General features: G+C 44.3%; 2 protein-coding genes across 6 annotated transcripts in view; both read right to left on the reverse strand.

Moving 5' to 3' along the window:
• Positions 1-24,345, reverse strand: part of LOC137624358 (uncharacterized) — a 336,909-nt gene that overhangs the window by 159,543 nt on the left and 153,021 nt on the right. The gene's annotated exons all lie outside the window — the stretch shown is intronic.
• LOC137625058 (aspartate--tRNA ligase, mitochondrial-like) overlaps positions 1-24,345 on the reverse strand; it is a 68,060-nt gene that overhangs the window by 6,096 nt on the left and 37,619 nt on the right. Inside the window, exons 3-5 of the mRNA XM_068355990.1 lie at positions 10,425-10,523; positions 809-907; positions 181-264 (exon numbers count right to left, since the gene is read on the reverse strand). Of these exons, the coding sequence (XP_068212091.1) occupies positions 181-264; positions 809-907; positions 10,425-10,523 (282 nt within the window). The remainder of the gene's footprint in view (positions 1-180; positions 265-808; positions 908-10,424; positions 10,524-24,345) is intronic.

Consider the following 24,345-nt stretch of genomic DNA (forward strand, 5'->3'; position numbering starts at 1 on the left):
TAAAAGTAATGGGTTTGTGAGTTTAATTAATTTTACTAAATAAATGAAAACTTTTCATGTAAAACAGTACCAATGCTTTAGAAGAATATTGAATTTTAAAAAATTATATATTTGTATTTTTAAGAATACAAACCAATTTATAGCTAAAGAAAATAAATGTTAAATGCATATAAATCTTACCATGGAACGTAACTTCAAATTGCGCTGAAGTTCTTCATGTCGTAAGTCTAGATATCTATAACGTAGTCTTAAATTCTCTTTTGGCTGCAAATTAAAAATTTTCAAAATATTAATTAAAATGTCCAAAACTAATTTGACTAAGAGGAACATCATTATACAGTATCAAGCTGGGAGTTGTATAAATGTACAGTATAAAAATAAATAATTGACCCCTTACAAATTCACTAATAGCATAGATAAATATAAAATATAACACCAAAACAATATGCTTTACTCAAACTGCACAAATGAAAAACACTGGAGAATTAGGCAAACTATTGAAAAAGTACTTTGAGAATAATCACTTCAAAATGTAGTTATGTCATCCCCATGAATTGACCAACTAACAAATGAAAGATTATCAATTAGTGATAAAGAGCTTTCCACAATAGCCAGGCAAATTATATTGAGATTACAGTATCTCAGTTATTGGTTTCACATAGCTTTCTTAAAACAATTACAAGAACCTACATGCCACTACTGTAGTTACAAACTTTGAAGCAATAAAACAAAATTTTTTATTACATTTCTGTATTTAAATATCAAAGAAAAATCTTATGTTGAAACTGCAAAGTTCTCATGCCCTTACCTTATTGTATGAACGTATTATAAATGGAAGATCTCTCTGCACTTCACTTAAAATCTTATAATTATCGGCTAAGACTTCGATCTCTCCCGTTGGCATGTCCTAAATAAATATAAAAATCATATAATAAAAACACTTTATTACCTATTACTTAACCATATATTTTATAGAACAGTGTAGAGTTTTCCAAATAGGAAAACATTAACCTTATGGCTAATTAAATTTACCAATCAATAAAACTGAAAGAAATCCAATTTACATTAAACCACATCCTCAGTAGCTACTACATCTCTCAAAGCCCAGCAATGTTGATAAGAGAACCATGATTCTTTAAGATAATGTTTAGCAATTACCCATTTGGTACACCACTGAGCTGCTGCTAAAACTCTCTCTAAAGTTTCCTACAAAATTTCACAGAAGTCGCACTCTTACTATCAAGCACCATAACTTTTCAAGTTTTTCACCTGACTAAGATGCAACATCATGTGAGCTGCTGAGACCAGTCTTAACCAGAAAAGACATACAATTTTTGGACAAAGGGCAATAAGAACAACTAGTCCCACGAAACAAATTAGCAACATTACCCACAAAGTTGCAGTTTTGGCTAAATGATACTACACTTAACAGACCTCACAGGACAAAGAAATCTATTCCCTGATGTAATCCTATCTTCCTTTTCCAAAAATGGAATTTTTAAAAGCACCTGTAAACTTATCTTAAAATCATTCTCAGCTATGAAGGCACAGAAAAGAGATAAGATCATCTAATGGTCTCCAAAACCTACCTTTCAAGAAAGAGCTTGTAGTCCAATAATGAATTTAACCAATAATGATACCAATAGAAGGGATTTAGTTGGAAGATCTTTAATAGAAAGCTTTTCCACTGGAGTAAAATCCAAACATTTTATATATTGTAATACTTAGGTTACAAAAAATTCCTCTGGTTACTGGAAGTTTTCAATAATAAAGGACCAAAACACATTCTCAATAATACCTGAAACAGTTAAATCCAATCTTATGTGTTCAAGTACCTCCTTGCTAGTTTATGTAAGCCATTACCAAGGGGTTGTCATTCATCAGCACCATGGAGTGACCTGAAAGCAGCTGAAGGAATTGCTTGAGGGCTAGAAAGGCTGTCCTCATTTCCAGTAAACATTATTTATGTGGCATTGTCGCTTGCACTTGAATCATAGCCTGGAGACGGTGTGGTGCAACAGAAGACCCCCCACCTTTCTTTTGATGCATCCATGAAGAGCATCAATTCTGGGGAAGGAGAGGTCTACTCCCCTGAGCAGGTCGGCTCCAACACCCACCAACCCAGGTTTCTCTTTTGCTTTGGCCCTATCCAAATCAGGAGGTTTGGAGGGTCATTGTGATGAGACCAGAAGGCCATCAGCTGCCACTATAGCGATCGGATGCGAACCCAGCTCTTGGGCACTAGTCACTCTAAGAGGTCATGTGTCCCAGCAGCCTCGGTCACTGATGTCCTGGTAGCATGTCTTGCAATAGAAATGGGTGAGCTACCTGCTTCAATCTCTTTATTCTCTATATGGACAGAAAGACTTTGCCTAATTTTGTGTATTGTCATCCCAAGAAATACCAAGTCTTATGAAAGTTGCAGGGAGGACTTCTCATGATTTTCCACAATCCCAAAATCGTGGCAAAACATGAACAATTTGTCTCGATGAAGGAGAAGTGTCTCCATCAAGTCTGCAAGAATCAGCCAATCGTCTAGGTATCGAAGTAGACAAATACCTTTCGGGTGCGTCCATGTTGACACTAGAGAAAAGATCCGTATCAACACCTGAGGGGTGTGGGCTGGTCAAAACACAGCACCTTGAATTGGTATATCTTGTTTTTTAGAACAATTCTTAGGTACTTCCTTCATCACCACCACAATATCTTATTGCGCCAATGTCGAACCCATTGGAGGACATTGTCGTTTGCCTCTCTGAGGTCTTGATCTGAGCAATAAGGGCCCAGTGGGCACCCTCATAGGATGTATTCAATTGTTTGTGGTGTTGTCCCACATGAGGCATCCAGGGTTGGTGGCTAATCCCCATTTGTGGTAGTTATCTCCAGTTTTGCCCACTTTTACCCTTACTCTGTTTGGGTTACCCAGTCCTTCCTGGTGAGGGCTGTTCTACTGACTGACCAGGCCTTTGTTTGGGCTGGGCAGCGCCTCATTGGATGACCGTTGGTCACTTTCCAGCCACTTCTCTTGGCAGGTTCTAGTCCATTCACTTTTGTGAAGCTTTTGTGGGATTTCAGTCTTCGCCTTGCTTCCTGATGGTTGTGGAGTGGATGCCGAGGGTTATTAATTTGTTTATGCTTTTCAGTTTTTGCTGACATTTTACTTCAGATATGGAGTGGTGGGATACCAGCTATTTTATATAAAAGTTAGTAGAGGTATTGATTTTAGGGTACCTTATGCACATGGCATAATCTTGCACAGTACTCTGTAGTGGAGTAAAAAAGTGCTAGGGCTGTCTGTCTCAGTCTCAGTGTCTGTTCCCAAGCTGGTGTTGGTAAGTTTGCTGAGGATTGCTACTTTATGTCTGCTTTAGTTGTGTGCTCTTTAAAGGAGAACATTCTGTAAAGGGTGACACCTAAGTAAACTGGGTATGGGTGATTTTCCAGTTCTTTGCCACCCATTTGATCTTTAGCTTTCTGTTTGCCTGGTAACTGTTTAGGTGGAAGGCACACACCTGTGTTTTGCTTGGATTGGTATTAAGGTGCCACTTCTTGAAGTAGGCGGAGAGGGTAGTTGTGGCATTTGACAGTCATTCTTCGATGGTGGTGAAGGAGTTCAACTGTGTGGAAATGCACAGGTCATCTGCATATATGTACCAGCAGATATTCTAGTACTGCGACAGGTCATTTGTAGAGATGGTTAAATAATATCAGCGCCAACACTCACTTTTGTGGAAGGCTGTTGTTCTGCATCCTCCATCTGTTTTTCCTGCCATCTATTTCTACAAAGAAAGAACGATTGGTAAGCAGTGATTCAATGATGTGGACTATGCTAGTATTTTGTATAGTTTGAGCACCTTCGTAAGGAGTGCTCCGTGGTTTACAGTGTCATAGGCTGTGGTAAGGTTGACAAAGACTACTGGTAATTTGCTTTTCTCAAACCCATCCTAGATGTATTGAGTCAGGTTTAATACATAATTGCAGCAGGATCAACTTGGTCTAAAGCTAGCTTGGTCTATCGACAGTTGTTCTTCGACAGTTGGTTGGATACAGGCAAGGATCATCCATTCGTATAACTTGTAAAGAATATACAGTAAGGATATTAGTCGATAGCTGTTGGGGAATGTTGGGTCCTTCCCTGGTTTCAGCAAGGCCACTACACTTGCTCTTCTCCAAATCTTTAGGATTTGGTGGATCATTGCACAGGGGTTAAATAGCAACAAGAGCAATTTTTTTTTTGTTGCTGAAATGTAAGATAATTTCTATTGTTGTGCCGTCTCGGCCGGCGCCTTCCCAGTTTTCAGATATTTCATGGCAGCATTTAGTTCTTCTAAGGTGAACAATTGGAAGCTATCAACAATATCTTGCATGATACAGTCCATGTCCAGTCTCCTTTTCTTTAGGTAACCTTGCTCTTTGTTTCAAGGCTTGCCATCCAGTAGCAGTTGCTGCATAACTTGGTTGGGGGTTAGATCATGCAAAAGTGTTAGATCATGGGTTGCAGTCCAGTACTCGACAGCCTCAACATTACTGTTTGTATGCCTTGTTTCCTAGAGTCTAGATTGAGTTTGTTGGGGTCTGATCACAGGTTTTATGTTGATTATTAATGGTCAATGTTGCAATTTTGGTATAGGGTTACCTAAGGATTTTTCAACGTTACAGTAATGTCTCAATGAAGCAAATGCTTAGAACGTTACAGTAATGTCTCAATGAAGCAAATGCTTAGTCGGGGTTATACAGTATCCTGTCTCCAGTGGTGCTCAGAAAGAATACTTTATCCCTTGCATCATGCAAAAGTGTTAGATCATGGGTTGCCGCCCAATACTCGACAGCCTCAACATTACTGTCTGTATGCCTTGTTTACTAGTTGGTGAGCTTGGGGCCATGTGAAGTTTGTTGTTGGTGGTTTATACACACTAGTGATGGTAATATATTCAGTGTCCACCTGGAGGATTTCCAGCCCGCCAACTGAGATGTCTTTGCTGTTCAGGATGATGGATTTACCCAAGACAAAGATTGCACTTCCATTAACAGGACTGGAGTGAGATTTTACGAGGTGAATGCCAGGAATTCTTGGCATAACCAGATCCTTATGTGTCTCCTGTAGACAGAGTATATTGGCTCCTAAATTGGCAAGAAGTTCCGATTTGGTAACAGATATTCCTTCAGTATTAAAAGTTATGATTCTGAATTTGGTCGTCAAATTGTTCAGGGGTCGAGGATTTATGCTTTTACCACCCCTTTACAGGCACTACGTCTAGGACCTCTTGGAGAGCATCCTTCTCTAACATGGCCTGATCTTCAGCCTGAAGAGCCTGTTTCTTTGTGGATCCATTCGCATAGGAATTCAACATTACTGGATGTCAGGTTAGAGGGCGAGTGTGCATGAACAGGATGTGGTATCCTGCTTGGAGGACAGAGACTGACCAAGGTTTGGCCCCGTAAAACATCCATCTCTGCCACCTGCTCTGTGGGAATCTGCCCATCGGTATACTGGTAGAAGGAATGCCCATTGAAGTGGAATCGGCCATGTTTGGGACTTTTCTTCTTGGAAGCAGCCTGCTTTGGAGCTCAAGACCCCTTCTTATGCCCAAGACGTTTTACCGGTGACAATCTTTGTGGCGGTGGTACTGAGGAGTATGGAGGAGAAGTCAGTGCCCGATGGAGGAAGAGTCTTGACTAGCTTTCCTCCATCTCTCAGCGACTGCCTTGATGTCCTCCATGTTAAAGAGGAAGCGGCAGTCTATCGAGCAGTTACAAAGCTTCATAGCTTCTCTGCTTGGTACCTGTCTCTAGAATGTTGAAATGACAGCATCCAGCCTTCTCAAAATCCAGTTGACCCACTGATTGAGAACATTGTGGATAAAGAATTCCACCATCCTGGTGCCAGAGAGAAGAAAAGGAAATATTGCATGCTTCTTCTGGTCACTGCAAAAAGTCTTCCTTCCTGAAGTGGTATCCCTCAGACCCCAACCAGTAGTCCAACCATACAGTGGCTTTGCAAAGGGCACTTTACAACACACTCAATGTTTGCGGCGTTTGCCGCATAGAAAGCCAGCGATAAAGAAGCTAACTTATCAAGGGACGTATTCTGGGTCAAGGCCAGAATTGCAGGGTCCAAAGTAGTACTGTACTTCTTCAGTCGTACATACGATGGAAGACGCAAACGAGATGAGTTCACCGACCTGAGGGACTGTGAAACTCTTGCCACTTGGGTGCAAGTCCTCTCTTTGGCATGCTTAACTCCTCTAGACCAAGGCAAGGCTACCTTAGTCTTAGTGGGTCTGGGGGTGTCATAGATGAGGTTAAGGACACTATCCTTTCCCTCAGCGGGAACTTGATCCAGTTCTCCCAAGAAGTTGATCTTACAGATACAGGACAGCACCTGGAGAAAGACATGGTCTGAATCCATCTGCTCCAAGGGAGAAATCTTTGGACAGGCAGACACAGGTAACATTTTGACGGAATGTTCAGAACCGTCATCGAAAAAGTCTTCCACCCTTGAGCTCACATCCACAGGAGCCCAGGGTGGGTCAAAGTCGTCAACTGACTGGCGGGCAGAGACGTGAGACCTCGGAGGGAGGCCGTTTTGCTACATTCTTACAATGACAGACTTGGGATACAAAGGACCTTTCTTTGAATCTGGTTGCTCGGATGTCGAGTGCCAGTTCTTTGGAATGGTTATCACATCTTTTCTCTTTCGTGGACAAATGGTAGTCTACAGGGAAAGATGATGTCTCCTTCCGCATAGTTTCCTTAGGCTGTACATACTCGGAAGGTATGGGAGGAAGAACTCGAACTTTCAAAGATGAAGCAGGAGGTTTGTGTCGATCCCAATCTATCGGCCAGAGCCGATAGTTGTCTGTGAACAAGACCTCTCTTAGAGATCTCAAGCCCATGCTGATTCTGGGATGATGAGTTTCTCCCCATGGGGGGGTAGATGCTCGGTGTCCTTGTGTCCTCTTCTGCGGCTCGATTGAAATTATACTATGTCTTTCCCACTCAGAGTTGCGCCCAGTGATAGAGGCCTTAGTACTAAGGTACTGCTGGTACCTAGACGACTGCTGAGGGGATGAAAGGCGAAGTATCGCTGGATAAGGTACCTGCTTTGCTGCAGTACTACTGCACCTGATTCTGATGAAGGACTACTCCCAGAAGACTATGATATCTCTAAAGGGATGGTTAGTGTACCCTGTGGGGATAACACTGGAGGATCCTGGGTCGATCCGGAGAACCCCTGCTAAACTACCTGACCAACGTCAGAAAACCAAGACGCGTCCTTCTAAAAGGAAAGGGCTACGTGTTGGTGCACAGGCAGAACAGCAGGTTCTCCCTCATGAGTGGTTGAAACACAAGGTGCAGATCCCAAAGGAACTGGCCTCACAAAACGGTGAACATTTTAGAGTATCTTATGGACATGGCAGCCAGGGGCAAGAACTAGGAACAGCTGTCTAATCCTGCTGTTGTCTACCTCTGAAAAGCTATGCTCCTAAGAGCTAGAACAAGGCAGAGATGAGTCTAGGACTTGTTTGTGAAAGCCAAGGGGGGGACAACCACTCGGGAATAAGACAGGGGCTTATTAACAAGGTCGATGAGCTCCGTGCAACAAAATTTGTGCACTTTCAGCATGCTGAGCAGTCTCAGGTTGAGGGCAGGAAGCGTAAGTTGGGAGCTGAGAAAAGTGGCCAAAGCCAGTTTCTGGGTTTACACTGAGGGAATCCCCTCATGGATAACCCAGAGGAGTACTCATCTACAACTGCTCACATTCGTCTGCCAAGGCAGAACAAATGGAGGGTGGTAGAGCAGAAGCAGAGGTTGCCACTTTGCTAAGGGAAGCAAAAGAATCGTCAGAGCCATAAGGTTGTCTGGGGGTCAAAAGGCCACGATTTTTGCTCGACCGTTCCCTGGAGGTGACCGATCGCTCAGAGTCAGAGTGATAAGAACTAGCCAACAGAGTAAGACTCAGAGGTTTCTTCGCCTTCAAGGATGAACTGGAAGGGGAAGAGTCCCTCTTGTCCTTCTTCCGCCACCTATCGAACCTCTGCCACTGGAAGGATAGTCCCTCCCTACATAACTCACAAGGAGAGTCATGCATGCAAGAGTGACCCCTGCACACAGGACAAAGGACATGAGGATCTGTCTCCATGGCTGACATGAAGGTGCTGCATCTGCGCCTTTTAATGCCGGAACAAAACCACATTGTGGAGCCTCAAGATACACTCACCCTGAAAAAGAAAAAAGAAATTTTGAAGCTTTAGGCTAGTTTGTATTTCATTTGAAATGAATAATGGTTAACGGGAGAGAACGAAGCACTTCCTTTCTCCACCAAGCTGAAATAAAAAGTGACATCATATCAGGGTGGCTGGTCTATCCCATGCTACCCACCACTAGTTAGCGGAGGATAATTATACCAGGCTAAAATGTCTTTTGGCTAGTCTTCAGCATTCACTGAAATAATATCCACTGTAAAAGGAGAAATGGTTTGTTTAAGGTGCCGGAGCAAACTAATTTTTGAGGAGGTGCTGTGTGAACAAGAACTCCCACACAACCTGATTACCAAAGAAATATGGTTTCCCTACCTCTAGAAAGTTTATAAAATTAGGAGAAGGTCGAAGTAATATTCAGAGGAAAAAAAGAATGAGTGAGAAATTTAGATTTGAACTCGGGAAGCAATTTCCCCGAGTTCGAGAGCCTTCTTGCCCGTCACAATGCTTTAACATGTAAACGATATTTCCTATTGAGGCACGATGACTTCGACAAGGCATTCTCTCGTTAAGAGGGCCGAAGAGGAGAGATCACGCCAAGATGGCCTAACGAGAAGGGAAAGAGGAGCTTCAAGGATCCCCTAGTGATAGTTGGGAAGGGTGTGCAGCGTCCGATCAATGAGATGGCATCAAGTCATTCGTACAATGTTTCTCCTTCAAGAAACGATTAAACATCTCCGCCAACGGTGAGCCTGGAATGCCCACCGAAAGCCACAACAGTTGAAGGGTGCCCGTCCTCTGTAAATCAAAAGAACAAGAAGAATTAGGGAAACCACTCTGACAAGGAGGCAACATCGTGTCGCTAGAGGAACAATGGAGCCAGCTCTGCCCTTAAGCTTGACCACGCATGACTGATGACCATCGCTCTTACCTGACCGACAGGAAGACGCCAGGGAAGAGTTCAAAGTGAGTGTTCTGGGAGAAGAAGAAGCAGTCCGTTAGGCCCTCTTCTTCTCATTGCCAAACAATAGCCACTAGGAGGATGGCAACTCCCCACACTCCTCACAAGGTGAGGCTTTACAGCATACATGCTCTCGGCGCAACTGGCATACCTGTGAGGGTTTACCTCCTCATTACTCATACGGGCTAAGTCCCAAAGGTGTTTGGCGGGATCCCAGAACATGCCTGCATAACCACAGAGAATCAGCAAAGATACAGCTAGAAAAAAATAGAGTCAATGCAGAAAAACACTAATTCATTAATTGCCAAATATTCACAGCCATGAGGATAAGTTCACTTTGTGACAGCTGAATTTCAATTGAGGTAAGAGTGAGCTGGAGGGATGGCAGTAGCCACCCTGTGTCTAACAAGATAACTACCCTGTTGGTTGTTTACACCTCGTTAAAAGTTTAACTGCCGCATTCCAGACTTCGCAGGTATTTCTACTCCTATAAGTAAAGAGGGATGATTTATCTTTGGAGTACTGCTACACACTTCTTTTAAATTTTGTCCATATTAACTACTGCTTCAAAATGTCCAGCAGTATGGTTCTATCTTATGGTTAAAGGATCGAAGACACAACCATGACCACAATGGCGACAGCAATGACGACGACGACAACGAAGATGACGACAATAATAATTTTAATCATTTTTATCATTTCAATCTGTCTCAAAACTCAACAGGTTTTCACGCCCTATTCCATTACCCATTATGTGTCAGACTAGCGTGTGCCTATGTACAAAATATCAACCACAACATTCATGTAGAAATAAGTAAACCGTTATTGAATAAGGACTGGGCCAATAAAGAAAGAGTAAGAAAGGAAAATGGTTGTGGCCAAGATGAGAATGGTGAGGTGGATGTGTGATGTCACAAAAAGAAGATAAGATTCGTAATGAATTAATCGAGGGACAGTCAAAGTATTAGAGGTTTCAAAGAAAGCTTAGGAAAGAAGACTGAAATGGTTCGGTCATGTCAAGAGGAGAGAAGATGAATATGTATGTAAAAGGGTTATGAACATGGAGGTGGAGGGCAGAAGAAGGAGGGGAAGGACAAAGTTCAGGTGGAAAGATGAATTATTGAATAACATGAAGGAAAGGGGTCTAAGAGAACAAGATGTACAGGACAGAGGAAGATGGCAAAGGCTGACTAGAAAAGGTGAAGGCAAAGAAGAACTTTAATAGAGTGTCCTGCAATGCCTTTTAAAGAAAAAGGCCATACCTTATTGTACTGATCTTCTGGTCGTTGCTGGACAACACCTTTCACTTCTACATATGATTCAAAGGGAGTGTGGTTCAACAGTTTGGACATCTCACTATTCTGAAAAAAAAATGATATTTTAATTATAAAATAAATTTTTGAATATACTTACCCGGTGAATATATAGCTGCAACTCTGTTGCTCGACAGACAAAAAAACTGTAAAAACTCGCCAGCGATCGCTTTTCAGGTTGCGGGTGTGCCCATCAGCGCCAACTGTCGGCCAGATACCATACTCAATGTAAACAAAGACTCAATTTCTTCTCATCCCACTGCGTCTCTATTGGGGAGGAAGGGAGGGTCGTTTAATTTATATATTCACCGGGTAAGTATATTCAAAAATTTATTTTATAATTAAAATATCATTTTTAAATATTTAACTTAGCCGGTGAATATATAGCTGATTCACACCCAGGGTGGTGGGTAGAGACCAGTTAAATATGTTTACATCTTATGAGCTAAGAGTTTTTATTTCATTTTAGAAGTTATCAAAATAACAAAAACAAAATAAATAGGTACCTGGTAAGGAAGTCGACTTAGACGATTACTCTGCCTTATAAATACGTCTTCCTTACGGAGCCTCGCGATCCTCTTAGGATGCTGACAGACCCCTAGGAGCTGAAGTATCAAGGGCTGCAACCCATACAACAGGACCTCATCAAACCCCTAATCTGGGCGCTCTCAAGAAATGACTTTGACCACCCGCCAAATCAAACAGGATGCGAAAGGCTTCTTAGCCTTCCGGACAACCCATAAAAACATTAAAACATTTCAAGAGACAGATTAAAAGGATATGGAATTAGGGAATTGTAGTGGTTGAGCCCTCACCCACTACTGCACTCGCTGCTACGAATGGTCCCAGTGTGTAGCAGTTCTCGTAAAGAGACTGGACATCTTTCAAGTAAAATGACGCGAACACTGACTTGCTTCTCCAATAGGTTGCGTCCATTATACTTTGCAGAGATCTATTTTGCTTAAAGGCCACGGAAGTTGCTACAGCTCTAACTTCATGCGTCTTCACCTTAAGCCAAGTTCGGTCTTCCTCACTCAGATGTGAATGAGCTTCTCGTATTAACAATCTGATAAAGTATGACCAAGCATTCTTTGACATAGGCAAGGAGGGTTTCTTAACTGAACACCATAAAGCTTCAGATTGGCCTCGTAAAGGTTTAGTACGCTTTAAATAGAACTTAAGAGCTCTAACAGGGCATAAGACTCTTTCTAGTTCATTGCCTACGATCTCCGATAAGCTGGGAATATCGAAAGATTTAGGCCAAGGCCGAGAAGGCAGCTCATTTTTGGCTAGAAAACCAAGTTGCAGCAAACAAGTGGCTTTTTCCAACGAAAATCCGATGTTCTTGCTGAAGGCATGAATCTCACTGACTCTTTTAGCCGAGGCTAAGCATACCAGGAAAAGAGTCTTAAGAGTGAGATCTTTCAGGGAGGCTGATTGTAACGGCTCCAACCTGTCTGACATGAGGAATCTTAGTACCACGTCTAAATTCCATCCAGGGGTAGCCAAACGACGCTCCTTGGTGGTCTCAAAAGACTTAAGGAGGTCTTGCAGATCTTTATTGTTGGAAAGATCTAAGCCTCTAAGCCGGAAGACCGATGCCAACATGCTTCTGTAGCCCTTGATAGTGGGAGCTGAAAGGGATCGTCCTTTTCTCCGGTATAAGAGAAAATCAGCTATTTGAGCTACAGAGGTACTGGTCGAGGATACAGAAACTGACTTGCACCAGTCTCGGAAGACTTCCCACTTCGATTGGTAGACTCTAATGGTAGACGCTCTCCTTGCTCTAGCAATCGCACTGGCTGCCTCCTTCGAAAAGCCTCTAGCTCTCGAGAGTCTTTCGATAGTCTGAAGGCAGTCAGACGAAGAGCGTGGAGGCCTTGGTGTACCTTCTTTACGTGTGGCTGACGTAGAAGGTCTACCCTTAGAGGAAGACTTCTGGGAACGTCTACTAACCATCGAAGTACCTCGGTGAACCATTCTCTCGCGGGCCAGAGGGGAGCAACTAACGTCAACCTTGTCCCTTCGTGAGAGGCGAACTTCTGCAGTACCTTGTTGACAATCTTGAACGGTGGGAATGCGTAGAGATCCAGATGTGACCAATCTAGGAGGAAGGCATCTATATGTATTGCTGCTGGGTCCGGGACTGGGGAGCAATAGATTGGAAGCCTCTTGGTCTGCGAGGTTGCAAAGAGATCTATGGTTGGTTGACCCCAAGTGGCCCAAAGTCTCTTGCACACATCCTTGTGGAGGGTCCATTCGGTTGGAATTACTTGCCCTTTCCGACTGAGACAATCTGCTATGACGTTCAAGTCGCCTTGGATGAACCTCGTTACTAGGGAGATGTCTTGACCTTTTGACCAGATGAGCAGGTCCCTTGCGATCTCGTACAACGTCAGTGAGTGGGTACCTCCTTGTTTGGAGATGTACGCCAAGGCCGTGGTGTTGTCCGAGTTTACCTCCACCACTTTGCCTCGAAGGAGATACTCGAAGCTTTTCAAGGCCAGATGAACTGCCAACAGCTCCTTGCAGTTGATATGCATGCTCCTCTGACTCGAGTTCCACAGACCTGAGCATTCCCGACCGTCCAGTGTCGCGCCCCAGCCCAAGTCCGATGCGTCCGAGAAGAGAACGTGGTGGGGAGTCTGAACAGCCAGGGGAAGACCCTCTCTTAGGTTGATATTGTCCTTCCATCAAGTGATACAAACTGTTCCAGGGATGACAGCGTCCCTACCAAACTCATCCACAGCCTGACTGAGCAGCGTTCCTTCTTCAGCATCTTCTGGATGGATAGCAGGGCTTGATCTATTCTGGGGGCTGATCGTCTTGTTGTTCAGCAACGTCCTCATCAGATAGTTCCTCATCCGAAAACTGATGAGGAAACGGCAACGGAGTGGGCAACGTCTGGCTCGCTGAGTCCGGTCGCACTGGTGCATGCGTGACGGAGCCGGACGCAACGTCATGGAACTGCTGCACAGTCTGAGAACTGTCAACAACCATGGGTGCACGAGGACGCACAGCGTCCACCCGAGACTGTCTAGACCGTCTGGGTTGTGCAGTCAACACCATATCGGGTTGCGGAGGTTGACGCACCGCGTCAAAACAAGTCACCTCTGATGGTTGTTGAACGTCCTGAACGTCAACAACCACCTCCGAGCGTCGCTTAACGTCAACGTGCGGCTGGCAACCCACACTGGGTCGCATCGGTGGAGGAACCACCTCAACTGGTAGACGCGAGAAGGTTACCTCAGCGTCAACAGGACGCACAACCGACCGCTTGGAAGGTTGTTGGCCAGAAGGTTCAGCAGCAACCTTCTCCGCATTAAAGTCCTCCATCAAGGACGCAAGCTTGGACTGCATGTCTTGCAGCAAAGCCCATTAAGGGTCTACGGGAGCAGGTGCGGCAACAGACGGGGTTAGCGACTGAAGCGGTACCGCTTTCCATCCCTGAAAGCCTTGTTTATGCATGACATAATTGTACAGCAAAACTTCAAAGGCTCAAAAACAGCTGTGAAGTTGACCTGTAAAATCTTGGAGCGTCTCCTGGCCAGGCGCCAGGGAGAGTCTACGAGATTTGAGAAGCCTATCTGGGCAGAGGCAGGAACTCCCAAGCCGAGAACTTCTCTCGTGTCATATCAGACTCTCGCTCTATAAGCCAGTTTAAAAGAAGGGAAAGCAAAGGCTGTATCCCCCAAACTCCTCCTGGTGATAAACCAGTCGCCTAGCAAACGTAAAGCTCTCTAGGAGAGCGAGAAAGCACTAGCTTATAAACAACGGCTTCGAAGTAGCTAGGCCTAGTGTAAGCTTTGACGTTTAGGCGAACGAGGAGCAGCAGTTACAAAAAGATCCGGACAAAGATCCTTAAAAATCAGCATGATTTAATTAAAGTCCATAGAGGGCTAAGCAGCTTTAGGCTCCTCTCCGTCTGACAGAGTCCTCAAGGGAATATCAGTAGGAGGGGGAACAGCAACTTCCTCATCTAAAGGAACCTTGTCCGATAATAGCTGAGTCTCAAGCAAGGGAGAGACCTACCGTGGTGGCAATGCTTTATAAGCAGAGTCCACACGCACTGGTGCATTAGTAGCGGACCAGGACGCAACGTCATGTAACTGCTTGACAGTCTGTGAACTGTCAACAACCACAGGTGCGAGAGACCAGGACGCAACGTCATGTAACTGCTTGACAGTCTGTGAACTGTCAACAACAAAAGGTGCGTGAGGACGCACAGCGTCCACTCGAGACTGCTTTGACTGCCTTGACTGAGCAGTCAAAACAACTCTAATGCGGAGGTTGACGCACAGCGTCAAAACAAGTCAACTCAGATTGTTAGCGAACGTCCTGAACGTCAACAGGAGCATCAGCAAGTGGCCTAACGTCCAAATGTGGCTGAAAAACCACACGAGACCGCATCGAGTGTGGTTCTAAACAACCTGTTTTGCACTTATTTCACTGAAATCGAAACTTTTACTGATTTCTACTTGAAGCACGCAATTCTACCCTCATCAAAAGGTAGTAAATGCGAAATCAGTCGTATAATGCAAGCACATTAATACCAGCAAAAAAACAGTAAACATCTTTTAAGATAAAAAAAAAAAAAATTCAGTGGTAGGGGAAGAGAAGAAACACTAGTTCATTCAAAACTACGTTTTCAATCTCTCACCGTACATTGCCTGGGGACGAGAATAAAACTAAAAACGTTTTATCCTTTCTCCCCGTACAGAGACTAGGGACGAGAGTAACTCGAGAACAACGTTACCCGCTAGAACGGAACGTTTTCTCTCATCTCTCTCCCTCCGTCTCTATCTCTCTCTCTCTTTCTCTCTTGATTTCGCACCTAAGAGAAGAGCCCAATTACATTTCGTCAAAAAAACATGTTATTTGACCAAAAGAAAAAACTGAAAGGTTTTTCAATTAAAAAGTTCCTTCAAAATAGAATTTAAAACATTTAAGCTTTAAAAGAAGAATGAACAAAACGTCAGAATCGATTCACTCTTTCTGCAAAGTGAAACCGTGATACTTTCTCTCTCTATCGTAACGATAGAGCGCAAACTGCGTAGCATAAAAAAACTAAACGTTAGTTCATCTTTGAAAACAGTACGAAGACTATTCAAAGAAAATCTTTCATAAAATATTTATTAAAAATATTCATTTAAAAAGTTTTAAATCATTAGCTCTTTAAAGCTATTTACGATTGAAAGGGCTCAACGTTGTTTAACTTCGGTTTCCAAGTTAGGACCGCCTATTCTCAGGAAAGGTCGCATATAAACAAAACATTAAAATTTATTTTTTATGTTTATTATAAATGGAAAGTTAATCGAAGAGGCCTAATAAAGGCGGTGAGAAATAAAATATATAGAGGAAAATCTATAATTAAATTATAACGTGATAAGATAATTACTAAAAGCCTAAACACACTTCCGTCTAAGGGAAGGGTCGGCCATTTAAAAGTCAAAGAAAGTCCATACTCTCTTTGTCACCAAAAATTAAATCTATCCAAAACGAGTTCAAGATTTAAGATGAAGATAAAACACCTGCACTGCGAAAGCTCAAACCAAAATGAAGTACTTCACCAAATATGTTGAGAAAACTCCAGGTTCTACAGCGAGTAAAAGTACGTCTTGTCGACACGTCGACAGAGAAGAAATTGAGTCTTTGTTTACATTGAGTATGGTATCTGGCCGACAGTTGGCGCTGATGGGCACACCCGCAACCTGTATAGCAATCGCTGGCGAGTTTTTACAGTTTTTTTGTCTGTCGAGCAACAGAGTTGCAGCTATATATTCACCGGCTAAGTTAAATATTTAAAAATATCAAGTAATTAAAAATTTGGTCAATCTTACTGAAAGCACTCTTATTTATAATACAAAATACTAGAAGAATGGAATTAAATTCTGTCCAAATATTATAGAGACTTTTTTTTTTTGCTTTCTCATTTTCTAGTTCAAATTACAATTAAAACATATTTTTGCTATCATCATACTTTGGGCAATACCCTTCTGCAGAAAGTAACTAATCATTTTGATATAAAAAGGCAAAATATTTTTTAACCAACTCATCATAAAAACTTAGAATCTTGATAAATTTAGTGCTTCTTTCCCCATAATAGATTAATTTGTTAAAAAATTTTCAACATGGTCAATTTACACAAATTGTCATTCAAACTGTCACATATCTCAATGAAATCACTAAATTCTATGGGAAACTAATTTTCTATTCATTTATATTGTAATTTTCATAATTTAACAAGCTGCAAGTTCGAGTTAAAAAAATAAGGTTAAATTTGATGATAACCTTATACACAATCATATTTTAAAAGTAATTTGTATTTTTTCTAAACATACAAACATGAGACAAATCCGGAGGTAATTTCTATTTTTCCTAACGATACAAACATGACAAATTTGAAGATAATTTGTATTTTTCCTAGCTATACAAACCTTAGCTATTTAATAGGGGTATTACTTTCGGCGTAGCTGAAATGATGAGTCATTAATTTTTAACGCTAGTTAGCGGGGGTAGGGGAGGGTAGCTTGCTACCGGCCAACCCCCTCTCACACACCTGTGCTTGAGCTCACTTTGCTTGGAGGTAGGACTTCAAGAGGGATAGGGCTGGCAGGCAAGTTTGGTTAAATAGCTAAGGTTTGTATAGTTAGGAAAAATACAAATTATCTACGAATTTGTCATTTGTTCCGTAACTAGAATACAAACCACACTATTTAATAGGGGTGACTCACCCATTAGGAAGGGTGGACGTCCCAGCCAGTCTGGCTTTTGACTTTGCCCTGGGACTCCTTATTTGAGTGTGTAAGCACCCAAAAAATAAGGAGTCTCTGCACATCGCTAGAACCTTGCTACACAAGGTCTGCGGCCTACGCAAGCTGTATGTGAAGGTATGAAGAAGTGTGACTCGTCCTAGAAAGTTGTTCTGAAGTTCTGTAGAAGGAAACTTGTAGACTAGGACTTTCCCAATACCACCTCGTCAGGGTATGGGGACGTAACAGTATTAATCTTCATATTAAGAACACAAGGGAGCATGGTTTACCTGCAGTGGTTTGAGGTCAGCTATGCAGAGAACCCAGGATGCTGCTTTCCCCAAGAGAGGGGATGATGAAGAAAAGAATAAGGGCCAGTCAAACCTTTTCATTCATGCAGACTAAAACCGGGTAACAATGCCCTTAACCTTCTGCTACTTGTCCAATAAGGAGCTTCAGGTTTTAAACCAGCTGTTGTGCAGCCACCACAGGATCGACAGAGAACGTATCAAGTAGTGGGATGTGAACGTTGTCTGACATTTCCACACCCCAGCTTGAAGAACCTGCATCATTGAAAAATTTCTTTTGAAGGCCAGGGACGTAGCTATGCCCCTGACATCATGTGCTCTGGGGCGACGTGATGGAGGAGGGTCTGGATTCAGTGCCAGGTTAATGACCCTATGAATCCATGCTGAGATGGTGTTATTGGTGACCCTCCTCTTAGTCCTTTCTGTGCTGATGAATAGTGCTGGCACATGAGGACGGGCTGCGGCTGTTCTTTTGAAGTACAACCTCAAGCTCCTTACTGGGCATAGTTAGAGATGGTCTGGGTCATCTGTTATAGTACGGAGACTAGAAATCCGGAAGGAGTCAAATCGAGGATCCGCTACTCCTGGATTCTGAGTCTTAGCAATAAACTCAGGGACGAAGCTGAACGTTACCTACCCCCCTCCCCTTGAATGGGCAATGTCATACGAGAGACCAAGAAGTTCGCTGCCTCGCTTGCACGAGGCCAAAGCTAGCAGGAATACCGTCTTCCAGGTTAGATGGCGAGCTGATGCCTGGCGTAATGGTTCATAGGGAGGTCTCTTAAGAGACCTGAGAACTCGAACCACGTTCCATGGGGGAGGTCTCACTTCCCCTAGTGGAGGACTTAGACAATGTTTTGGAGTCTTTGGATTCCTTCCTGGGAAGGATGTAAGACTCCAACATTGAAGAGGGTGGCATGTTCCTTCCAATCCCTGTCTGTGTTGAACACTCGGCGCGAAGAGAGGTTTCCTCCATTGGTGCGATGGGGGAAAGTCTCTCCTCGCGTGATTCCCTTGAAGACGGGAAATGTTCCTCTGAAAGGGAAGGAGAGGCAGTCCGAGGAATAAAAGGAATTTGCCTCGAAGGTCTGCGTGGAGTCAGCTTCGCCCTCGGGGAAGTGACCGCGTCTAGAACTCCTCTTTTTCTCGTCAGTGGGGTAGAGGAAGCCATGGTTCCGTGTCCCAATTCAGAGAGGACAGGCTTGAAAGCCTGAGTTACGGCTCTGATCAGGGCACCAGACCAGGGCTTTTGGCTAACAGACGCACTGTCAGACAAATCCATTGAAGGGAAAGGGACTTAAGGATCCCTGGGAGGAGTCACTAGAATAGGTGGGTTTGCCTGTGGTAGCTTTGGGATCATGAACCCCCTGGAAGTTTCCCTTCTCCCACAATGCGCGGTGTTATGCACTTGCGGGGAGTGGAATGAGACGATGGCGACCTTGCCGGACGTCGTTCCTTGTGATGCGTAGGCTCACGCGCGGGAGGATATTGACGCTCGAGCGAGGGAGACTAATGGCGCTCGCGCGAGGGAGAATAATGGCACTCGCGCGAGGGAGAATATTGGGGCTCGCGCGAGGGAGAATATTGGGGCTCGCGCGAGGGAGAATATTGGGGCTCGCGCGAGGGAGAATATTGGGGCTCGCGCGAGGGAGAATATTGGGGCTCGCGCGAGGGAGAATATTGGGGCTCGCGCGCGGGCGTGCATCTGTAAAAGCCGTAGGGGGCGCGCGCGTAGGAGAATATCGCCTAGCGCATGCAGTAGAATCATGCTGGGTGCGCGGGAGAATGTTAGCGCGCATCCCTAGGAGAGGGTTGGCGAGCATGCGCATGGCACGCGCGAATATCCTTGTGGATGCGCGCGGGAGAAGGCTGGTGTGCAGGTGGGCGCTGGCACGTTGGTAAGGGATGGCGCACGGGTGAAGGCAGCATGGCTGACTTGTCTGTAGGCCTGCTATCAGGAGAAAGTTGGCGCGCAAGTTTTACCTGGCGCGTAGAGTGGTGCGCAGCATGGCGCGCAGGAGAGTATGTTCTAGGGCGCATGTGCGCACATGCAGGAGAATGTTGGCGTGCGGGAGAGCGCTGGCGTATAGGAGAGCGCTGGCGTATAGGAGAGCGCTGGCGTATAGGAGAGCGCTGGCGCTCAGGAGAGGGCTGTTGCGCAGGAGAACGATGGCGCACAGGAGAGCGCTGGCGCGCAGGTGAGTGTTGGCTCACAGGAGATTGTTGGCGCGTAAGCACAGTGTGCGCAGGAGATCGTTGGCGCATGTGCTATGCGCTTGTTGGAGCGTATGCGCAAGTTAGCGCGTACGCTCTTGACGATGCCGTGTTAGAGTGAGAAGAAAGATCTGCGCGCTGTAGTGATGGGGCCTGATGAGCTACTGATGAGTGCTTGTCAGGTTTCGTGGGTGCGTAGGTTGTTGGCTTGCAATAGCACGTTCAGTTGGAGCCTTGTTAGGCCCATGCAGGAACGGCAATGGTAGGTCGGCAGGTCTGTCGGGTGGAAGGTTGACGTGTCCTTTAAAAGAACGACCTTCCACCAAAGGAGGGAGCTGCTTCGCTAGGGGAAGCAACGTCATCTCTCGAGACTCGAGGTTGTTAGAAATAAATTGGTCTACACTACCACTCGACGGTCTCTCGAAAGAGACCGACCAAGTGGGAGCTTCGGAGGACGTTTGGGCAACGGAGGAAGAGGCCTAGGGTTTTTCTCCCTTCGAAGCAACCTTCGAAGGAGAAATATCCCGTTTGGACTTCTTCCGTCGTCGTGAAAACCTCTCCCACTGGGAGGCAGACCACTCCCTACACTCACTACACTTGTTGGCACTATCACACTGTTGGCCCCTACTAGAAAGACAAAGGGTGTGAGGATCAGTCTCGACCGTCGACATGAACATTCCACAGGGGCGGTCGGGAAAACCAGGGCAGATGCCCATGGTTGTAGAGGACAACTTCACATACACAGTAACTAGAAAAAGAAAGAAAAAAGCGATAATGCCTACCTATGACGACGAGGATGAGAGTGGACACGTCCGACCACCATCCGAGCCGAGAGCAAAGAGCTCAAGCACAGGTGTGTGAGGGGGGGGGTAGCAAGCTACCCTCCCTTACCCCCGCTACCTATAGGTGTGGGTAGTAAACCCTCGTTAAAAATTAATGGCTCGTCATTTCAGCTACGCCGAAAGTAATACCCCTATTGAATAGCATGGTTTGTATTCCAGTTACAGAACAAACAAGAATTACTGTATAATTAATTAATTCAGCTAAGAAAAATAACTACTCAAGAGAACCACAACCCTCCAGCGGGAAGAAGGGGGACCCCACAGAGACGAAGCTGAAAGTTAAATTACAAAAGTTGTAATTTTACTTAATGAAGGAGACCATTCGGAAGCAAAACCTAACTCGCGAACGGGAGAGGTGTTACCCCAGCGGAGTATACTGCCGGCTGCCCACAAGTGAGAGGCAGCACTCCCTTCCCCCAACAGATTCTTCTAAGAACATGTAGAGGGGAAGGCGGCGATGACAGCCAAACAGAGGAGTGTCCCAATGATGATGATTCACCAGCAGCGGTAGCCTGTTGCACGGAAAGCCATCCCCAATGAGAAGACCGATGACCAAGGAAGAAAGGTTGGAAGGGAAGGTTTTCCGTCCTTGAGAAAACCTACAACATATATATAAAAACATTAAGTATACTTTCATATATGTAAGTTAAAAAGTTAAAAAGTCAAGATTAATGGCAGTCCAAACAGGTGAGGAGGAAGAGCGGTGACAACCACTCTCCATCCGAGCCAAAAGCAAAGTGCGCTCAATTACAAGCGTGTGAGTGACAGGAGTTGCAAGATATCCCCCCTAACTAGCAGGATGGGTAGTTAACCCTCACTAAATTTTAACAGCTCGTCCTTTTAGCTTCCCCGAAAGTAATACCCCTATAAATAGCGTTGGTTTGTATTCCAGTTACGGAACAACTGTAGCTATTCATAAGGATTATACTTTCGGCAAAGCTGGAAGACTAGCCATAAGATTTTTATCGAGGTGTAAACTACCCTACCGCTAGTTAGCAAGGGAGAGGAGTAGGAGTACCCTTCTAACCCGGTCACACACACTTGTGTTGTCTCATCAATTTTTATTGCAGGGAGGACTTATTGGGGGACGGATGATGGCAGGACAATTTGTATAAATAGCTACAGGTTTGTATCATTAGGAAAAATACAAATTTCTTCAATTTTTTTGTCATTTGTTCCAACACTAAATACAAGCCCCTCTACTTCTTTTCTTCACAAACTCCAACACTGCAAGGGAGGCCACACCCTGCACTCCTCACAAGGGGATGCCTACGAACAGATATGCCCCTGCAAAAAGAATAGAGTTCATGAGGATCTACTTCTGGCTTCCGCATATACCGGCCAAAATGGCGACCAGCTTTACCTGAGAAAAGCAGCATGTCTGCCCTTGGAGTAGCTATCACATGCTGCACTTGGAGTAGCTATCTGAAGAACAAGATCACAAACACTCTTGAAAGAGAAAATAAAAATGATATTTTCAATTTAAAATAAATTTTTGAATATACTTACCCGGTGAATATACAGTATATATAGCTTACGTCTCCAACGGTCGACAGATTCCAAAAACTCGCGAGCGATCGCCATGAAGGCTGCCGGGTGTGCCCACCAGCGCCGACTATCGGCCAGATACCGCATATACTTCTCAACCAAACCAGTTCTTCTCAGTCCGTGGGGTCTCTATCGGGGAGGAAGGGAGGGCCTTTAATTATATATATTCACCGGGTAAGTATATTCAAAAATTTATTTTAAATTGAAAATATCATTTTTACATATTAAACTTAGCCGGTGAATATATATATAGCTGATTCACACCCATGGTGGTGGGTAGAGACCAGTATTAAAACAATAAAGGCGTATATGCTCAAGAGTTTTTGACAAATATTAAAAAAACAAACTCAAGTATAGGTACCTGATAAGGAAGCTGACTCTGATGAATACTCTGACTCATTAGTTCGCTATCCTTATGAAGCCCAGCGATCCTCTCAGGATGCTGAAAGACTTCTAGGATCTGTTATAATCAGGGTGAACACCCCTACAACAGGACCTCATCAATACCCTTAATCTGGGCGCTCTCAAGAAACAATATTTTGACCACCCGCCAAATCAAAAGATTGCGAAAGACTTCTTAGTCTCCCGTACAACCCAAAACAAGATTAAAAATTTCAAGGGAAGATTAAAAGGATATTGGGATTAAGAGAATGTAGTGGTAGAACCTTCACCCACTACTGCACTCGCTGCTACGAATGGTCCCAACGTGTAGCAGTCCTCATAAAGAGTCTGGACATCTTTCAAGTAATATGAAGCGAACACCTACTTGCTTCTCCAAAAGGTTGCGTCCATAATACTTCTAAGGGATCTATTTTGTTTAAATGCTACTGAAGTTGCTACCGCTCTAACTTCATGAGCCTTAACTTTAAGCAAATTACGATCCTTCTCACTTAAATGAGAGTGTGCCTCTCTAATCAATAGTTTAATAAAATAAGACAACGCATTCTTCGACATAGGCAAAGAGGGCTTTTAACGGCGCACCATAAGGCCTCTGAAAAAAACCTCACAGCAGTTTAGTTCTAGATAAATAAAACTAAGAGCTCTAATGGGGCACAGCATTCTTTCAACTTCATTCCCAACAATCTCAGATAGACTGGGAAGTTCAAACGATTTAGGCCATGGACGAGACGGAAGTTCATTTTTGGCCAAAAAACCAAGCTGAAGAGAGCATACTGCTTTATTAGCGGAGAAGCCGATATTCTTGCTAAAAGCATGTATCTCACTAACCTTTTTCGCAGAAGCCAAGCTCACCAAGAAAAGTGTCTTGAGGGTAAGATCCTTCAGGGAGGCCGAACTTAACGGTTCAAACCTGTCTGACATAAGGAACTGCAGGACCACGTCCAAGTTCCAAGCAGGAGTAGAAATATGACTCTCCTTGGAAGTCTCGAAAGACTTAAGAAGGTCTTGAAGATCTTTGTTATTAGATAGATCCAAATTTCTATGCCTGAAAACAGAAGCTAACATGCTTCTGTAGCCTTTAATGGTAGATGCAGAAAGGGAGCGACCATTTCTCAGATAAAGCAGAAAATCTGCAATCTGCGCTACAGAGGTACTGGAAGAGGAAATAGAGGAGGACTTGCCCCAGTCTCTAAATACCTCCCATTTAGATAGATAAATCCTGATGGTAGAGGATCTTCTAGCCCTCGCGGTCGCACTAGCTGCCTCCTTCGAAAACCCTCGAGCTCTAGAGAGTCTTTCGATAGTCTGAAGGCAGGTAGACGAAACGCGGGGAGGCTTTGATGAAATCTCTTTATGTGAGGCTGACGCAGGAGATCCATCCGCAACGGTAGACTTCTTGGAATGTCTACTAGCCATAGAAGTACCTCTGTGAACCACTCAGTCACGGGCCAGAGGGGAGCAACCAACGTCAACCTGGTCCCTTCGTGAGAGGCGAACTTCTGAAGAACCTTGTCTAGGATCTTGAATGGTGGGAAGGCAAAGATGTCTAGGCGAGACCAGTCCAGCAGGAAAGCGTCTATGTGGGCTGCCTCTGGATCTGGAACTGGAAAGCAGTAAGTCGAGAGTCTCTTTGACAGTGAAGTCGCAAAAAGATCTATGGTGGGTTGACCCCATGTCATCCATAGCTTCTCGCACACAGTCTTGCGCAACGTCCGCTCCATGGAGATGACTTGTCCTCTTCTGCTGAGGCAGTCCGCTAAGACATTCATTTCTCCTTGCACAAATCTCGTCAAAAGAGAGATGTTAC

This window comes from Palaemon carinicauda, chromosome 31 (assembly GCF_036898095.1).
Source record: "Palaemon carinicauda isolate YSFRI2023 chromosome 31, ASM3689809v2, whole genome shotgun sequence".
Classification (NCBI taxonomy): domain Eukaryota; kingdom Metazoa; phylum Arthropoda; class Malacostraca; order Decapoda; family Palaemonidae; genus Palaemon; species Palaemon carinicauda.